This window comes from Alligator mississippiensis, chromosome 12 (assembly GCF_030867095.1).
Source record: "Alligator mississippiensis isolate rAllMis1 chromosome 12, rAllMis1, whole genome shotgun sequence".
Lineage (NCBI taxonomy): Eukaryota > Metazoa > Chordata > Crocodylia > Alligatoridae > Alligator > Alligator mississippiensis.
In genome coordinates this window covers 63,691,009-63,710,951 of record NC_081835.1, presented here as the reverse complement: position 1 = coordinate 63,710,951, position 19,943 = coordinate 63,691,009, and the positions used below count along the sequence as shown (strand labels likewise).

General features: G+C 42.8%; 1 protein-coding gene across 6 annotated transcripts in view; it reads right to left on the bottom strand.

The window, feature by feature from the left end:
- Positions 1 to 19,943, bottom strand: part of NACC2 (NACC family member 2) — an 80,336-nt gene that overhangs the window by 8,581 nt on the left and 51,812 nt on the right. For 4 of the 6 annotated variants that reach the window (XM_059715681.1, XM_019475784.2, XM_019475785.2 and 1 more), the window contains 4 exons: positions 17,310 to 18,236; positions 5,155 to 5,322; positions 1,216 to 1,321; positions 788 to 885 (listed from right to left, as the gene is read on the bottom strand). In XM_059715681.1, the coding sequence (XP_059571664.1) occupies positions 788 to 885; positions 1,216 to 1,321; positions 5,155 to 5,322; positions 17,310 to 18,174 (1,237 nt within the window). In that variant the 5' untranslated portion in view covers positions 18,175 to 18,236. Of the gene's footprint in view, positions 1 to 787; positions 886 to 1,215; positions 1,322 to 5,154; positions 5,323 to 17,309; positions 18,237 to 19,834; positions 19,906 to 19,943 lie in introns of those variants that run through there. The other 2 variants (XM_019475786.2, XM_059715682.1) reach the window with 2 other exon arrangements.

Here is a 19,943-nt window from a genome sequence, read left to right as displayed (position 1 = left end):
TTAAAAACAGATTCATAAAAACATTTTCAAGGAAACAGACTGTGCAACTAACACAATTGCTTATATTAAGATTGTGGAACAGATTAATCCACATTAATAAGGTCTGAGGCACACAGCAAACATTTCCAATTCTCGGGAACCCATTTGCTGTGTAAGAAAAAAAAAAAACCATGCCAAAAAATAACGGCCCCTTGGCCCCTAGCTGTGCCCAGGGTCAAACTGGGCCAGGAAAAGCAATGTCAGAGATACCAAAAATGTTTCTGGAAAACAGAAGCCCACTCCCCCCATAGTATTCGAGGCTCTGATCTCAACGTCAGATGGGCAAGGGTGAATCCCAGTACTTGCATCAATCTGACTGAAGGACCCGAGCCAAGTTTATCAAAATTATTTCACACCATGAACCAGTCAGTTCCACAGCTGTCAGCTTATAAACCCAGTTTTCTTATACCTCTTCTACTAATAAAATCAGGCTGCAGGACGAGTGCCTGGAAAATACAGCAAGCTAAATTTGAGGTAATGTGAACAGTAAGGCTCAATTTCATGCTTCGCTCTCATCAAACACAGAGCGCTCACTTCAAACAAAAACATGAAGTTGTTTCTGAAAATCGTGGAATATTTCAGTGAACTGATTTGAATTTTCTTACACCCCAATTTCAACGCACAGATATGTACAATGATCACACAATCCAGATGGCCCTCCCTTGTTTAAAATCTCAGCTCTTTCTTAGTCTTTTGTTCTTGGCACGCTGTTCGAACACAGCAGCAGTAAATCTCTCCCTCTCCTTACATTTCACTGCATTAAGAACCCTGCTGTCCAGGGGCTTCCTGCTGGGATCACTCGTGGAGGACCGGATTCCAGTGCCGCAGCTATTGGCAAGCGTGTTCCTGCAAGAAAGGGAGAGAAACGCAGATCCTTATGCCCTGGATTTCAGGTGAGAGCGAGCGCTTACAAAGATGCAGAGAAAAAGTGTGTCTTATTGGGAACATCTTGTTACAGAGGGTAACCACAGTGTATATTTTAAGCTGAAGAATCAGCAGAGCTGGTATTTTAGCTTCGACCATCATAGATAAGGAAAAGTAGAAAAAAAAAAACAAACACAGAGGGGAATGATATTAGAATACAGATTCAAATGAATATTCTGTAAAGCACATTTACAAGGCAGCGATTGCTCTGAATTCCCGGACAGCCAAAGCAACCCCCCCAAAAGCACGTACCGATCAAAGAAAGTGGCTAGGAGACGCCTCAGCAGAACCTTATGTTTGACACCTGCACACAGATGACAGTTCATCAGCTGCCCTCGGGTGATATAAACACCTGACCCTGAAAAAGTTCAAACATACCGAGTTTATAATTAACAGCCCTCGTTCCCCCTGCTGCTGTACATTCCCCATGGACTGCACACCACTGCATTCCTATCAGGATCACAAAGGATCTAGGGCAGAGGCTGTCCCAAACGATGTGCCTGTCTATCACCCAGTACAACAGGGCCTGGGTCCCAGCTGCACCCTCAAGGAACTACTGTAATGCATATCTCTAATCACTTCCAAAGAAGCCTTTGCAATTAGGTGCCTGTGGGGTTTGGGTACCTCACTCCCTGGAGGGCCTGTGAAAAATGCCGGCCAATGAGAATAATCTCCTGATGTGATCCAAACAGAAAGATGATCTCCTGCAATCAGATGAAAGGACCTAGTTTCTCAAAAAGTGCACGGTGCTATGCTTTGTCTCCTTAAAGAAATACGATTTCTTTAAGGAGAATCCCACAGGAGATGATTGCCAGCCCTCTGAGAAAACAGCCATCCATTTGGCTTTCCTTTTTTTTTTTTTTTTTAAAGGGAAGAACTGCAGAATACACTCCTAGAATAAAAACAGATGCAGACATGGAACCCGTGTGTTTCCCGCAAACCCAGGATACCTTTTGCTGAGCCGGGCATTTAATTTCTAGCACACACAAGTTTTGCATATTGCATCTACTTGCTTCAAATATGTTCTCACGGAGAGAAAGGAACCCTGCCAATGCAGCTTTGCCTTACACGTCCAGAAGTTTGGAAACAAATCCTCCGCAGATCTCTTATCCTTTCATTATCAAGCACTTTTATGTAGCACCTAGCTAGCAAAAACAAACCGACTGTGTGCCTCACAACTGGCCTGCGTGAACAAAGATGTGGAGGTGTATTTTCTTTTCTAACCACACTGTTACACTATATAAGAAGGGTTGTTTTTTTCAATTAAGATTAAATAGGGGATCATATCTAGAGTGGCAATGGACTAAGTACTTCCAGACACAGAGACGTACTAGAAAAACAGAAATACTTCTTACATTTCCAGGAAAGGCTAACAAGGGTTATCTTTAATCTTACAGATACATATAAGAACAGAACAATATTAAAAAATTAGTTGGCCAGGTTATGAGAAAACCTGGAATAACTCTATTGAGCCCCAGGGAACCACTGTTATAGGGGATGCAACAGCTCCAAACCCATGTCTTTCTAGCTTCACTGGTGCGATGACCACTTGAATTTTCACCAGCAGATGATGACCTCTTTCTACTTGCATAGATTTTTTTTTAATGCAAGATTAGAGCGTGAAGGGGAAAAAAAAGAGCATTTGTGCCTTGGGATTTGTGAACAGTCCTTACCATTATGCTCTGTATGCTATACCTATCAATCAGTTTTACTATGATCATTTCAAGATTTGTTTAAGGATCTCTTAGAAGAATGTGCCCAAGTTTTCAGAATCAGTTGCAATATGTAAAATCTGAGACCAAAGAAAATACTTAGTTTATGGAGGTTACTAAGCTTTCACTGAAGGATTTTTCCCATCTACTCTAGGCAGAACAACCCCATCAATTTTCACTAAGTTTGCAACAGTAATTAGCTGCTGAGCCTTTATTCAGTAACAGTATTTTAGAGATAAGCCATCAGAGAGAAAGCCAGATGCTACCAAGGGTAGCTTCACTTTAATAAATAAAAAATAACCAAGGCAGCCGCTATCAGTTAGAGATATTAATCTACTTTTTCCCAGATTGAAAAATGTAAATCAAGCAAAGATGCCTGGAGCCAATTTGCAGCTCTCACTGTGAAAATAACCTATACCACTTGATGTTTTGAAGAAATCTCACATAAAATGTAAATGGATACAAAATGAATATTCCAGCTTCAAAATAAATACTTGTGGTTTTATTCTGTGTTACGGTATGTGCGTTTTATTTCTGCCTCCCATTGAAGAAAATACATGTCCTCCATCAGGCAGAAACCTTTCTAGCTACTTCTTGAAATTAAGATTCCTAACGCAAGCTGAAAATAAAAAAACCTCTGCCACTCAAAGCATTGTATTCAAGAGACAAATGGCCAGAAAGAAAGGACAACTTACTCCTTTCAATATCCTCTCTCACTAGAGGAATTCTAAGCACTTAACAGGTATCTAATTAAACCTCAACAACCTAAGCGGTAAGTAAGGGGTATTATATAGAAATCTTCACCCCATTGTTTCTGGAGTGGAAGACAAAAGTGCACCACAGTATAAAACAATGCAGACAAAGTGAAGAAGGAATACGTACCCAACTGAGACCATGGGAATTTAGGGAAGCACAATGCAACTGTCCAAACTAGAACTTGGTGTGGACATAAGGGTCAAGAGCATCTTCTTGCACAAAGTGCTGGAGGATGGTTAGTGGCCACAAAAGGACAGGACCACAGGTTATGACTTGTCCAGTCCAGCTCTACAGCCTCCCTGTAAATCAAACCGACTCGCCACCGCCTCCCAGCTTTCCCAATGCCTATCCTAAATCACCATCTGGATGAAGAACAGTGGAAGAAGGCTTAATGCACACAGGCCTGAAATGATTTGGGTAGAAAGACTGAAAAGCTTCAAAAAACACCCACTTTCTCTACAACAGGGGTGGGCAATTATTTCAGGCGGAGGGCTGCTTACTGAGTTTTGTCAAGCCATCAAAGGCTACATGACAGGCAGCCAGGGGCAGATATATATTAATTTTCTAAATTTTTAGGGGCCCCACGGGCCGGATAGAATGACCTGGCAGGCTGCATCCGGCCCATGGGCCACATTTTGCCCACCCTGCTCTACAACATCCATCATGCTGGAGGGTACCTGTCCTTGGGATGTTAAGCTGGTCCAGGGTTTTTAAAACCCTAACTACAACTGAGTCAATAATGGACTCTTTGGTTAAGTGGCAAGTGTAAAGAATTTTAAAACAATTTCTCATACTAAAAATGCAATCTTTCAGATTTTATGGCAAATCAGAAAGTTAGAAGAAACCTTATTTTGAGTAAAACAAGGCATTCTGCAACAGTTCAAACATTTTTAAAATGGTTAGAAGTAAAATTAAAGGAAAATTTTGAATGAACTGTCAAATGGAAAAAAAAATCAAAACCTTTCTTTACCAGTAAGTCCAGATGGCACACTTCATTTGCTGCTGGAATATTTCGATATTGTTTTCAGAAATCAACACAAATTCAAACTCAGGATTGTCAACCTGCAATTCCACCCCAAAATTTCGCTGAGCTACACTCTTAATTGCTGTTGGTGACAAAAAAATGACCACTTTCATCTGCAGCTAATTATCTGATGCCAGTGGCACCTTAGCCATTAATCTACACACCATCTGTGAAAATCCAGGATTACAACTCAGAACACCAAGGAGAGATCTACAAGTCATTCAGGGTGATTTTTCTCCACACTACTGAAGATGTTCACGGTTTACATAAAATCCTTAAACAGTTTTATTCACTGATATAAATCCGTCAGCTGCTGCTCTGTGAACCTTATAATTTGATACCTAAAAAAGCATTTTTTTAAAACTGCTCCTATATTAGAATACAATTGTGATGCAGCCCATAGCAGACAAGAATACAAGCAGAGGAAATTCAATTAACATGCTAAATAAATTCAATCGAATAATTCCTGTTAATGACACATCCTTCCATCAATGAATGAAAGGAAATTTGAGATTTTTTTTTTTTGAGTGATTGGTGATGAGTGTCTTTGTTCATAATAATGCTAAAATACGAAAAAATGCAGGTAATATATATAATTACAACTAAAGTTTAAGTGAGATGAAGTGTAATTTCCAAGAATAAGAATGTCAATATTCTCCAGTCGTTCTAGTGTGAAGAAAAGAGTTACCACGCTGTTACCTGCAACAAGTTCGAGTTTTTCTCCCGGATCTCCCTCCGAGTAGAGTTTGGGGTGGCACCGATATCCGATCTGACTGATCAGACTGGCTGGGAGAGCAACTAAGTCGCGTCGAATGAGCACACAGGAACGATTCTCTAGTGGAATCTGCTCTGGCTTTTCTTGAGCTACTTGGAAAAAAAAAAAAAAGAGAGAAGCATTACACAGATCAAGTACAGGGGATGCAAAAGTGAACGCGGCTGCGTTTTGATGATTCCCAATCTCTTTTTCCACAGCATTACTTCTGAAAGCAGCTAATGACTCCAGAGACAATCATTTTCCAGGTAAGGGCACAGGACACTGCTATCCTGGATTCAGGATCACTATCAGTGGTTTTCAAAATGTAGCTGAAAAGTTCCTCACATCCTGATGTCTACAAAACAGGCTTTCCTTTTTTCTGATCGTTTTCAGGAAGAGGAGCTCTTGGAGTAGCCTTGTTCTGCATGGATTTTAAGAGAAAGATTAATGTAGCCCAATTATGCTTTCATCTTCTTTTTTAAATGTTTATAATGTGTAAAACTGGATGATCCTGAGCACTGAGATTATTCCCAAAATGCGGACAAAGAGTGTATAGAATTAGCTTTCCACACATAGGACACTTAAACTACTGTATGCAATGAAACTAAAACAAAACGTTATGCCAATGGACTACGGCTTTCCCAAAAGTGTCATACATTTGCCAGTTAGGTTAGTAGCTACTTCAATAGAAAAACTCCTTCTGCTGCTGAAGTTAAACGTAAAACCTTATAGATAGATGCACACTACACTAAGGCAAGCCAATCTGGGCAACTCAATGCTATCACTGTGAGCACTCACCTTTTCTACATCAAAACAGGTCTCCTAGGTCTCCTTTCCTTCCCCTCCAAGTGTTTAAAATTTTATCTCAACAACGATCAACAAAAAGAGGCTTTCTTAAGCTCTGGCTTGAAAAACAAATTACACTGCAATACTGGGATATAGCTGTGATTTCACTTAAAACATTCCCTTACATACAATTAATGGGGCCTGCCACTGCCTATTAGCAAATGTTAATGTTGAAAAGCTAAAACAAATGAGTTTTACTACTAACACTGCAAATTCTCGTTTTGTGAACATGCAGAGGATTAGCTTTCTAAAGCACATTTACAGTGGAAGTCCACAGGCGTGCTTAAAATGACCTATCCCAGCAGAACTGAGCAGATACAGGTGTGATACAGGCTCCAACTCCGTGGATAATATTTTTAAACATTATACACGAGAAAACATTTATAAGGTTCTCCTTTTCCAGGAGTTTTGAGAACACACCAAACTATAAATATAACCGGGTTGATTCCTTTGAAAGGATTTAAATACAGCTTTAATACCCAGGGGTGTGGATCTATTCTACTTTGGTATCAAACATGGAGAATTCAAGCGGTAGACTGAAAATATACACTGCTTATGCTCTTAAGTGTCTTTTACTCTTAGTGTTTTGGTGTTTCAGAGGCTGGTTTTTCCATTCCTCAGATAGAAGAGCAAATCTGGGGACTTTCTGTGAACTTGTTGCTGCAGTAACCGCAACCCAAATGCCTCTTTTACAAAGAAATGAGTGTTCTAACTAGGACATGCCCTGCAATGTTGTATTGTTATGTGACAGCACATCGTAGGGCGCAAGGCTGTAAAAGCCAACAAAATATAAGGCTGTATTGAGTATCAGTGTCTTGCAATGCTGGCCTTAGGTGTAAAAGCTTTTTTTTAAAAAAACCTCACAACAACCCCAGGGCATTAAAATGTGTTTTCTAGAATAAGACCACCTTCCTCTATTGAGCAACAGACTGCTGCTATCTTGAGTCGCTGAGAAACAAGAATGGAAGAATAAGCCAGATGATATTTTAAAGCATATTTTCTCCCACCAGCATGGCCTGATTATCTATGCAAAGTAGAAGTACTTTGTAATGCTGATGTGCAGTTCCATTTACATAAGGAATTTTCACCAGCAGGAATAATTCTCTATTTCAAAGCTCTTGTAAGCAGAACTTCCCAATATTCAAATGCTTTGTTTTAGACAGAAATCATCTGCCTATGCTGTATAAGTATCTAAAAGAGCTGATACATTGCTCCTGCTTTTGGACAGCAAGCAGCCAAGGTTATTAAATTGGAAAATATTAGTCTTTCATTTACACATTTCAAAAAAAAATCAAGAGGGCATTTTCTACAGCATTAATATTCAGACGAAAGCCCCTCTGCTCTCCATCACATATTCTTTGCCGTTGCCAGAACTGCTCACACAAGCATACTCCAAAAGTACGACCGTCATTGAAAAAATAATCCTGGAGGCAGAAGATAAAGAGGGTTTGCTGAAGGGCCCCGTACTCGACTTTCCCGTAACTCTCTGACACGGAGCATCCCAGGCGCGCACAGACCGAACAAGAGAGCAAGCGGGTCAGATAGTTTAGAGAGATCCCACTGGTACGTCTGATAAATGGAAAGACTGCAAGAGATATGGTTGAGAGGGGGAGTGGAGGGTAGCTCACATTGAAGGAGAGAGCGGCTATCAAAACAGGGCAGACGATTTTGCTGCCAAATGAATGTTTTTGCAATCCGAGGGCCACAGAAAGCAATAAAGATTAAGCCATACCATTTCATAGCGTGTTAACTGCGGGCAAGCTTGCCAGAGAAAGTCTTCCAAAAGTCCGTTCTTTCAACATTGTCCTGGTTTAACACCGCTGAATAAAGACATGAAATCTCTCTCTCTCTCACACATACACCTGCACTATTTTTTCCAAGTTGTGATTTAAAAAAAAAATACATTAATGGCTTTAGATGAAAAGTGCCAAAACTACTTCTTGCCACTTTAAATATTGGCAGCCCTTTAAGCTGTTAACAAGGCAAGAATACGAAGTTGTGCTTGCTGGCATTCATTTTCCCCAAGGGCTTTCAAAATGAACTCCCAAGTTAACTCCCTTTGCAAGAAAATGACAGCGAAGTTAAAAGTCTGATGTGACGGCAGAACAAGCATTCTGGACCCACTGCAACCCAAAGACAAACACCGTCCATATCTATATCCATATCCAGCAATAGATAGATGGAGTAAGCACTTCTGCCAACACCAGAGAGTAATGATGATTATTTTATAAATATTTACAGGACAGGGTAGATGTTTTTGTTTCTTACTATTGTGCATTTAAATATCATTCTCTATACATCTATGCATACCGAAAAATAGACCAAACTGGTTAATTATTGTTAGAATCATATAGTTTTGAATTGAAATCATCTCACTGGATGACATTTATTAGCAGCCTCAAAAGTTGACAGAGCTAAATATCATCCCGCATAGCATTAACAAAGTCACTATCTGCATTTACATGAAGGTTTCCCATAAAAAGTCTCCAAGTACTTTCCAAAGATAAGTATCACGGAAAACTAAGGCACACATTAGATCCCACCATCCCATAGCAGATCTGGGAACGGAACAGAAAGTTCTGGTCTGATATCACGACTAGTCTACACCCATTTTCCATGTATACATTTCTACAAAGATATTGCAGGAAGTTGAAGACATGCAACACTCAGGCCAAACACACAAACTGCAACAGACGGGCAGGCAAATCTATCGGTTCCTACGCGTGTCCGATGCAATCACTCTCAAGGAAGGTCAGTTTAACCATCCTGATATCTCAATAATAAAGTATGCAAAGCAACCCACATCAGTGCAGTCGAAGATCAGATTGTACTGCCCTGTTATCTGTCATCTTCCTAGAGTAATTAATTCCAGTTGAATTTAGAGTTAACCCCATTTCCTGAAACCTAGCAACTTGTCCTGAAAAACAACTGGCCCTTGCTTTTTTATTCAAATGATGTTTTTGGAGATAAACGCACAACATGAGTAATACCAATGAAAGCTTTGGGAACAAAAAGAAAGAAAACCCCGATATTCTTGATTTTAAGTGCCCTCTTTTTCATAGGGGCCCCAAAAGCAAGGACAGAGGCAAGTTAATAATCTGTACTGTGAAAGTCAAATATCAGATGAGAGAAACTAAACATGCACAGTCTAATCCAGATTATTCCAGTCTAATGTAACTCAATAATGCACCCCTGATGGCTGCCAGGACCTACCCACATTCTTATTTACCATATTTACTCAATTCTAAGATGAGGTTTTTTTCCTCCATTAACATGGGGGGGGGGGAGCCCCTTTTCTCAGAATCTCATATGAGGGCAGTGGCTTTGGGTCCAGCCCCTACCCGGGATTTGGCTGTAGCCACAGTTTCCACAGCACCTTTGCACCCCATCATCTCCCCCCTGCAGCCCCTTTCTCCCCCATCTCTCCCCCAAGCAGCCTCTGCTCCCCTGCCTACCCCTCTCCCTGCCCCTTTACCATTGCTCTGCACCAGTAAGCTCCATGCATGCTGCAGTCGGGGGCACAGAGCATGGCTCCAGCCCAGCTCCGTAGCAGGGGTGTATCTGCACGGCTGCTCTGGGGGCTGGGCTGGGGCGGTGCTCGGTGCCCTAGGCTAGAATGGGGACACAGCCTGCCAAGTGGACCAAGGGTAAGAGGGGCAGGGGGAAGCAGAGGCTGGTTGTGGGGGGAGGATGGAGCAGAATCTGGGGAGGAGAGAGGAGCAGAGGTTGGGGGGGAAGGGGAGGATCAAAAGGTGGGGGGGGGGGACAAAGCTGTGAGGGGGCAAGCACAAGCAGGATCAAGCTGCTTGACCTCTCTACACCGCCTACCCCACAACTGCCTTCCCCCCACAACAGTGGGAGACATGAATTAAAGATGACCCCCCCCCACTAATTGGATTCTATACATTGAAAATTATAACAAATTCATACATTTTCCATATATAGAATCTAATTATTGGGGAGTCATCTTGCATTCAGGGTTGTCTTGGATTCGAGTAAATGCAGGGTGGGGGTTGCATTTGTTTGGGTTAAGCACGAGTGCAACCGGATTGAAATTAAACCAACTTGAAAGCTTTAGGTCTTTCAATATAACTTCAAATTCAACAGATAGTAAAATTGCACACAAAATTGTTACATAAAACAGCAGGATACAAGACACTTTGGTCCTATGTTTTCAAAGAAAGCAAGTCTGTTTGGCCTTTATGCTTTAAAGAACAGCATAGTATTCACTTCTAATTAATTTGTATCTTCAGAAGGCAGCAGCTCCTCTTCCTTTGAATGAAAGGGCAAACAATACAAAGTATTGTATAATACAGTTTTGTTCTAGGCTAAGAAAAGCAGCCTACCAACTAACAGAGGCAAAAAGGAAATAATTATAAAGAAGGCAATAAGATCTACAAAAGCAACATCAATCTATGTTACTTTTTCAAATATATATTTGGTTCTGAAAATTAGATGGTCTTTGTAATCTGGACCAACTGAGCCGAGATCTTTCGCACAGATAAACTCTGCTTCAAAGCCAACGGGTGGGATGAAAATTTTGAACCAAACTCAGAGGCGTTAAAACCAGTGGCTGTTCCTGATGTTCAACAAGACAGCCCTGGACCTTTTCAGCACCTCTGTAGGTCGACATGGAGTTACTCAGTCCCTCTTACCTTTAACATGCGCACTGCCTTCAAATCCATCACCTACATTTCTCCATTTGCAAGCATCTCTGCCTTTTTCTGGCGCTAAGCTGCTAGGAAGCATTTGATATTTAGTGTTCATTTTACATTCTTTTTAAATGACACAGCTCTGAGATGCTATAATCCAAGTGAGTACACATTTGTAAATATTCACAAGATGTTGCAAAAAAACAACCCAAGACTAACAGAAACGAGTTACTCCAAACTTCATAACCTCTGAAAAAGCAGAAGATATTAAAGAAATGAGAATTTCTGATTATCTAGACAACAAAGGGCAGGTTATTGTCGCTACTAACCATGGCCTGAGACATGATTTGAGTGACATGGGGGATCGACACTCCAGCAGAAGGATGGTTCAGTCAGGCTCTTGGGTGCTTACTTGGGCACCTAAATAGATGGCTTCTTTTTCAGAAGTCCTAAGCACCCAGGACTCCCATATTTAAAAGAGTATTGTTACAGCATCAAGGTGCTTGGATTTCGATGGCACGTTTCAGGCACCCAACTCTGAAAATGCTGTTTCAAACTCCTGAAGACCAGTGTATAAAATGTTAGTATTTCCCTGGTTCTTGCAGGACTACAGAAGTCATTCTGAACTGGCCAATTCCTGCTGGATGGTTCATACCTCAAGAGGTTTGTGTTCGATTCATTGCTTACTTTTGTATTGAATCTAAACCTCCCCTTTTCATGCTCCTGTAGGAGGAAAAGGAGTAATGTTTCTGCTCTAGAAGTGGGGAGACAAGGCCCAGAGAGATCCACATGGCTTGGCCTTGAATACTCAGGCAATCTTGTCGAACCAGAAAACGAACCGAGAAGGTATAAGTCTTGGTCCATTGCTTTGACCAGAAAACCTCTTTTCATCCATAGTCGGTAGCTGGAACATTAAAGTACACCCACCGATTCCCCATACAGTCATTTCCTTATCAAAGTACAGTACTAAACAAGACTCCCCAGCCCACCAGTCTATCCCCTACTTGCTATGGAGTTGCCATAAAAATAGGTCCCAACATCTGTCCCTAGCATCACAGATCCATACTGGATCTGTTGGCAAGAGATGGGTGTGTAAGCACATGGATTTAGGTGCATACATGAAACCGACCCCCCGCCCAAAAGAAAAAGGAACATAATGCACTCCCTCCTGACATGGTTCATGGTTTTCAAATAGTACATTTACAACAAAACATTAAAATGCAGAGATGTGTGTCCTATCTGTCCACAGAGGTAATCTAGAATGAGTAGAGGAGCAATATTACTGGTTTATAAATACCCCTTCTCTTGCCTTTGTTTCAGCTCTCAGTCAGGAGTGAAACATCTGCCAGTCTAAAATTAAACATCTGTGTTTTACTGTGAAGAAATGGGGACTAGAGGTTTAATGCCAAACAAGGCCTGATGCTCTATGGCTCCCGAGTGGATCTCAGGCTCCTGTAGGCTGCCAAGTTCTTACTGAGTGGCGAGATCCTCACCTGTCATTTCTTCTTCTGGCGTTCGGTGGATTCCAGTTCAGACCAACCAAGCTGGCCAGACAGAAAGCCAAATATATTCCCCACCCTCTCGTTAGCATGACACATCTCCCTTTTGCCTCCCAGCCTAACCAGGCTCCCCATTTCTGCAATAAGAAGCCGGATGAAAGCAGCTCTGCTGGATGAACACAACACCCTGTTTTCAGAATGGCCTCCTGCTCCATGTTTGTGCCCGATTACCATCTTATATTTCCTGAAAGATATAATAATTCTTGGTTGCTATCGATTGTGTCCTGTCTTTTTACATGAAGGGGTCAAATGAGCCATCAGCCTGCATTGGTAGCAGCTGAATCAAAGAACTACCACTATGGTTAAAACAAGCGGCTTTATTCTGACTGCAATTATTTGGCTTCAAGATGTTAATGGGTTGTTTACTACTGGCTGCGGTTTAAATTGTGACCTTTCTTTCCTTAGGGGACATGGGAAACTTATACAAAGAAGACCCCAAATCCGGCTGTCACAAAAGACTTTGGGTTGTTTCTTGCCCTCTTTACTTATTGTCAAAAATATCGAAGAGCCGGGAGAGGAAGCTATTCTCTCAGCTAATTACCACAACTATTCTATAATGGCTATTCTGGATGAATTTTTAATGAAATGTGCACTTGTCAGTTTGATATTTCATAACTTCCAAGTCTAGCCCTTATCTCCTAGCAATCCATAGAAAAAAGACTTTTTTCCCCCTCCGAAAGCTACAGCCAAGGCAGTTGCGAAGGAAAGGCACTTTGTGCAGTTTTCCTTGTGCCGATCAAACTAAAATAAAATTACATGCATCTGCTCTATAGTACAGTGACTGGCAAGAATATGGCTTGATACTGAAAAAATGCTGAGCCTCTGCAAGTCCCACTGAAATCCACTTAGGATCAAGCCCATGGTACTATAATTAACAAAGATAAAAATACTTTGCTTTTGTTTAATATCCTCTCTAGCTGCACACTCCTCAAATCAAATGCCAGAGCCCATACCAAGTCTAACTAGTTGCTTTAAGTCCTAAATATCCTCCAAGTCCAAGCCTATTTACGGAAAAGGAGCCATTTTATTGAAATGCTGTTAAAGTACATGCAGATGTTCTGTGGATCCTGGTAAACAGGCATTATAATCCTGAAAGCCATGCTAACGCCGCGCACTTTTAACGCCAGCTGACTCCATAATGGAAGATGAAGGAAGGAAGCCAGGTCTGACCCACTACGGACACCCTGTGCTACTATGTTCCTCTGACAACTCCAGACCCATTTGATGAGGGCTACACATCATCCTTACAGAAGGGGAATTAACCATAGTATATGGGGAAGATTTAGCCCTCCGCTCTATCTGGAGTTCCTGTTGCACTTCACCATCCCTTACGGTTCATCCCACTATGCCACTGGCTAACCAGTCAGCCTATTTAATGATGCTTGCTCCTTACTGTGTCTTTCTACTTTCACAGCCCTTTGCCAAGGTCATGAATTTGCAAGTTGCTGTTGCTTTGATTTCTGTGTAGCTTTGGAGATTTGGCAGGGGTTTTTTGGGGGGGGGATGATTTTTAGAAGGTATAAACATCAATGAGAAACCACAGTCTAACTGCTGTCCTAGCAGCTTTAATGACGGCTGACCTGGGCTTGATCCTGCCGGGGCCCCTAGCTGTCTGCTCCACCATACGGCATCTTGCAGAAGCCTGCCTCTGTGCGGGGTTGAAAGAAGATGGATGACACCGAATGGGAAGTTTAGAGGGTCAGTTTAATGTGTCCCCTTGCAAACAAGCAGACAAACATCCCCTAATAACGGGTACCTGGCATCGTTCTGCATGACGTTAATTCAGACAATACCTTAGCAGTGGCGAGGAGGAAGAGGGAGGAGAAATCTTTCCATGAGATTCAGTGCATGATCTACTGTGCTCTTTTTTTGGCTTTGTTTTTGTTTTTACTGAAGGGGCTCTTAGAAACCTTGGCAATCACTATTTCAAACTGTTTCCCCCAGTCTTTTGTAAAATTGTCAAGATCAACATGCCAGGAGCAGGATTAGCTTTCTTTCTCTCTTCCCTCTTATGGTTTTCTTATTCTGTGTCTTTTGAGGGCACAGTTTATTCAGAGTAATTAAAGCACACTGATACAAGTCCATACTGTGGTGGAACAGTTTGGATTTTAATTTTATTTTTTAAATCTCTCTCTCTGTCCCCTGTTTTTTTTCAGAAGCCTGAAGCTATGGCAATGGTAATCTAAAACAGAAAGCCCTCTTTCAATGCATTTGTGCTTTTAGAAGTCAGCCTATTCCATTCCTGAGCTGGGGATGCTGTTGGCCTGGCCCTTCGCTTTAGACAAAATTGTGACAGCAACCACTTATGCCTGGGGAAGGCTCCTCTATCATCCCTCCATCTCCCCAAAGCCACCTAAGGCTCAAAACGCCTCCTTCCTCTGCAAAGGAAAGAAAATATCACTTGATTTCTGTAAGATCAGAAAGATCATTTCACTCGAGTTGTGTAAGATTGGATCCCACCTAAAGGCTGTGCCACTGCCAACTCACCCGAGCAAGCTGCCCAAGCTCCCTGTTCCCCGAGCAGAGCAACCCACTTTTAACGCTACACGATAGCAAGGATGATGTACAACTGGCCTTGTGCTTAATAGCTGCACAGTGTACCATCCTATAGTTTATCCTGCAGTAGCCGTCTGTGTTTCCAGTGAATTTATTTTGTTCTGCTGCTATATAAACAAGTCCCATGACGGGAGACGAAAATACTGTATACAAGGGTATAATCCCATTTCTCTAAAGGACAATGTTAGCAATGCTCAACGCGGTGAAGGCATGCACTTATTACTCGTTCCGAAGGCTCTGCAGTGAAAAAGAACAAACATGCATGAAAACAGCTTCAGCTCTGTCCACTTGGACAGGAACTTTAAACACATCCTATTCACCACAGTCGGTTCCACCAATTAGCTCGCCAGCTGAGCACACCTAACGTGCACCGACAGTGCTTTAAGTCACATTAAGTCTCCTCTTTTCTGCAAATTTACTGTGGGTACTAAGGAGCTGGACTCCATCTCAGAAACAGCAACTGAGAAGGGAGACTGGCATTTTAGATACTAGATTTTTTTTTTTAAACTAGAATGTCTCCTCTCACAGTATAAATACCCATCACTGGCAAATTCAAAGTTTCTTTTATTGCTGTTTTAATATTAAAACAATCCCCTTGCCCCCATGCTCTACATGAAGCAGAAGATGCTTGGAAATGATTTCTTTTTGTTACTCACATCCAGATTTGTATATCAAGTACTGAACAATTTAAAGTGAAGTTTGGGGTTCTCTTTAGGGACAGGGCTGGAAAGACACACATGGGAGCGGCTTATTGGTACCCTCAGCAGACATACAGCTCTGGATGGCAGAGAAACCAGGCAATGCCACATTTTCTTCCCAGCTCTAAAAATACGTCAAACGGCTTTGAGGAAAGGATGCCAACTCTTCTGCATATGAGAGTTAAATATTTTCAAATTAGTCATTTCAAATCAAGCAATTACAACAGAAAATAGTGACAGTGGAAAAAACTAGGCACAGGCTAAAGAAAATTCTGCGTTGTCAGACTTGACAAATCTCAAGGAAACCATGAAATGTGTTTCTACCCAGGAACTGCATACAAATCAAAGCTGCATTCTCAAACACCTGCAGCACCAATTAAGAGTCCACTGTGTTCACCCCGAGTCTCTCTCACTATAATGCTGAAAGAACATACATCTCCCTGCTGAAATGCCCCTTGGAGACAATGCCGGAGTCACCCAGGGCTTGCTATCACATTCCCATCATCCTCCCCCCACCCTTCAGAAGTCCCAAAAGGTCCAAATGCCAGTTCCGAGTCTTGACAAAGAACAGAGACAATGAGGTTACTGCTGAGAAAAGTCGTCACTTATGTGCGAAGCAGGTAAGAGACCATACATACACACGCGCACACGAACTCACAGATGCACACGCACGCACACAGATGCACACGTACGCACCATGACCAAAATAGCTTTGTGCTCTCCATGGCTGAAGCAAATAGTTCCTCTTCTAGACATTCAGCGAGGCAACCTTCTCCTTCGACTACTATATGCACAGGGCAGTATCATCACAGCTGACTTAGCTCAAGTTAGCCTTCAATTTGTCTTCATTATTTTGGAAGGAAAAGTGACTTACGCTAGGGACGGCAGGCCAGGAATTGGTAACGATCATAAAAAAAATCACAGCAGAGCTCCCTAACCAGTTTGCTCCTTTTAGCCATTGTGCACAAGACAAAACTCGTGGCTGAGGTATAAATGGTGCGGGTTAGGGGAAGGAAGGTTTGCCTCACTTTTTTTGTAACATATGCAAAAGCTGATTTAGTTGAGATGTTTGCAGAAAGGGGAGGGGAGGAATACATTTTGATTTTATTTATTCATTAATTATTCTTAATGGAGAGGGAAGAGAGGAAAAATGCACAGAGGAAGTGGCTTGCAGCTGGGTGTGAAACATTGCACCTCCAGAATGACTGCTCTAATCCAAACCAGGTTGGGAGTAGCCAACTGTTATCCAATAGATCTTGAATGGCCTGGATGTGAAATTAGTTAACAATCCCAGTCCAGCTGCTAGGGGACAGGTGCCTGTAAACATGCAAGAATTATGGTAATTGCTGGAAGCTTCAACAAAGAGGCTAGGGATTAAACAGACCTGTCGCTGAACTACATGTTGTTTCTCAAGTTCTGGGGGGAAGAGACACAAGGGCAGTGGAGCTGGAGACCTGGAAAGGCCCTTGGCTTCTGCTGTACCTGCTCACTGGATGGAGAACTCAGTTCCCTGGGCTGCTGGATCAGCAGTTCTCCCCAGCTTCACATGCACAACACTTAAACTTATCAGAAACAAGACCTGGAAAACCACCCAAGAGCCATCCAACAGCATGTGCCAACCACCCAGGAGCCATCCAACAGCATGTGCCAACCACCCAAGAGCCATCCAACAGCATGTGCCAACCACCCAGGAGCCATCCAACAGCATCCCTGTGGACCAGAGAACAGGCCCGAGGGGCAACTTCAGAGAAGGGAAAAGCAAAGGGAAGGGAACATTTAGGTTTATTACCAGAATATCCTCCCGAGGATTTGATGTACATCTGCCCATACTGCTCTTCCACCATGGTGTCATATGCCTCGTCGTCTTCATCCTCTTCCTCGTTGTGGTAGGAAGTCGGACTGTCTGTAGTGGGAATGCTGCTGGCACCGGGGCTCGTCCGCTCCCCCTGGGAGTACTGCACTTGCTGCACGTTGGGGATGAGAGTCGCTAAATTGGGCATTCCATAGTAGGAGACACGAGATAACTTGAGGGGCCCAGTGTTCGAGATACTCCCTCCTGTACCGTCCCGGGTACCGGCCTCCAAGGATCGCTTGGTGGGGAGGCCTGACACAGCGGAGGGCTGCAGCTCGAGATTTTCGTGTTTCACCCGCGTGAGGAGCGGAATGGGCATGGAGGGGGACATGACGTAGGGCGCAGAAGCAGACTGCAATTGGTTACACGGGCTCTGCGGCTCCGAACTGGGGTCTTCTATCATGGTGGTCTGAGAGTCACAGTGGGGAGAGCTCACTTTGAACATTAAATCTGTCCCTTTTTCCACGATGTGTTGGATCTGTAGGAAGCCTGCCGTGTACATCACGACAAGCTGTTCGCTGGCAGCCATGGTGAGCTTCCCAGTGTAACAAAAGGAGAGGATTTGCTGGAAGCAGGCTGGTGGCACGGTACCTGGGAGCTCAAACGCATTTTTGCTGTTCCCGCTAAACAAGTCTCTGAAGTACAGGCTGCTGGCTGCCAGGACTGCACGGTGCGCCTTAAAGGCTTGGCCTTTGACCACTATGGAGACATCACAGTAGAGCCCCAGAAGCCTCTGCTCATTCAGGCAGCCCAAGACAGTGTTCCCGAAGTTGGGAATTTCTATGTGCAACATCTGCGACATGGCTCAGGATTAGCTGGAGCTCCTTAGACATTCAATGCAGAAATATCCAAAGTAGGGCACATCTGAAAAAACCAAGAAGGCAGGGAGAAAGGAACAGATTTTTTTTGAGACAGTTCTCTGGAAAGGACAAGTACAAATGAATCAGCCTAAAACTATTACAGATTGGGCGATGACCCCAAGGGCTGCTGTCTAATACCACTTACAGAATTACTTAAGACTTTCTAAATAAGCCTTAAAAAAAAAAAAAAGTTTTTGTAAAGGATAAAGAGTATTTCGAAAATCAAATATTTTTGTCAGGTTGTGGTTTATTCAGACAAACATTATTGATCTACTGCTCTTAGATTTACTTTAAACAGGAAAATATGTATAGTAATAGGGGAAGAGTGAACAGTGAAGCAGCCCTGAAATAGTCAACAGACCTTTGGAAATATCTGGGGGGGAGGAAGGAGGGGAGGACACGACTGCAGAAGCCCAAACTGAGCCATTTAGGAAACAGCATACGATTTTGCCTTAAATAAAAGCAGAATTCTCTCTGTACAGCTACTGTGATGAAAAAACGGTGTTAAAGAATCCAGAGGATGTCTCTACATTTATACTAGGAAAAAAATAAAAGTCTTTAAGAGTCAAACTACTTCTAAATGGAATTATCCATGAAATGGGGAGGGGGGGGGGGGGGGGGGGGGGGGGGGAAGACCTCTCAAAAATGAAGCCAGGTATTTGAACCCAAGCAAAGACAGTCACACTGCAGTGAGTTTAATGTCAGAAGGCTTGCTGGTTTTCTCCTTAAAATGCAGACTAGGACAGGAGGGTCCCAACATGGGTTCTCCCGTGGCGAGTGCCCGGTGATCCCTTCCCGGCCATGTTAAAAAGGGACACTGTAGATGCCACTGTACAAGTCTCATCTGAGGCAAGACATGGTAACTACCCCATCTCCGAATGCAGAAACAGCAGAACGCCTCTGAACAATCCTGGGTCAAAAACAGCTGAATACTGTCAGGCTATCGGGCTTTAGAGGTTGCATCAAAATTACAGCACAGAGCATGCTATTTTTAGGCTTTCATCACCCTTTTCTGCCACCAGAATAATTTCCCCTTTTCTATAAACAAAAGAAATAAATAAAAGCAGGCTTTAAAACAAAGTGATTAAGAGCACCCACAGAAGCAGCAAGATCCAAATAGTTAATAAGTGCAGAAAACTCCAGAGAAACCAAACCACTGCATATTTAGCAAAACCGAGAACCCTTTGCCAACATCCCCCCCTTTCCCACTCTGAATCCTCCTCCCAAAAATCAGACCCGATCTCAAATCTCGCTTGCATTCGACAGTTCGGAGCAAAGTGGACTGGCCTTGCCCACGAGAGAGATGCAAAAAGAAGTTTATCGGAGAGCATTTAAAAATAAAAAGAAAGGAAAAGGAAAAAAGAAAAAAAAAAAAAGCAAAGAAAAGCAAAGCCCCTCCTTGGAAAAGAAAATAATCACCCACAAAGACGTGCTCTGTTCAAACTGCTGGAAAAAGAATCCGATCGGCCAGGCCACTGTATCTCAGGAAGAAAAGAGAAGGCAACTCCCAGCCAAATTTATCTGCATGGCTTAAAAAAAAAAAAAAATTTCTTCCGAGCCAGGAACTTCTGTGTCCCCTCGTCTGACACCACGCGAACATACCTTACACAAGGACCGATCCCAAGCACTGCCGCTCAGGGACGGCTTGCTAAGTCCCTCTTTAGCACCCCGGCTGCTACACTAAATGCAGCACCGAAGATCGCTCGGGGAG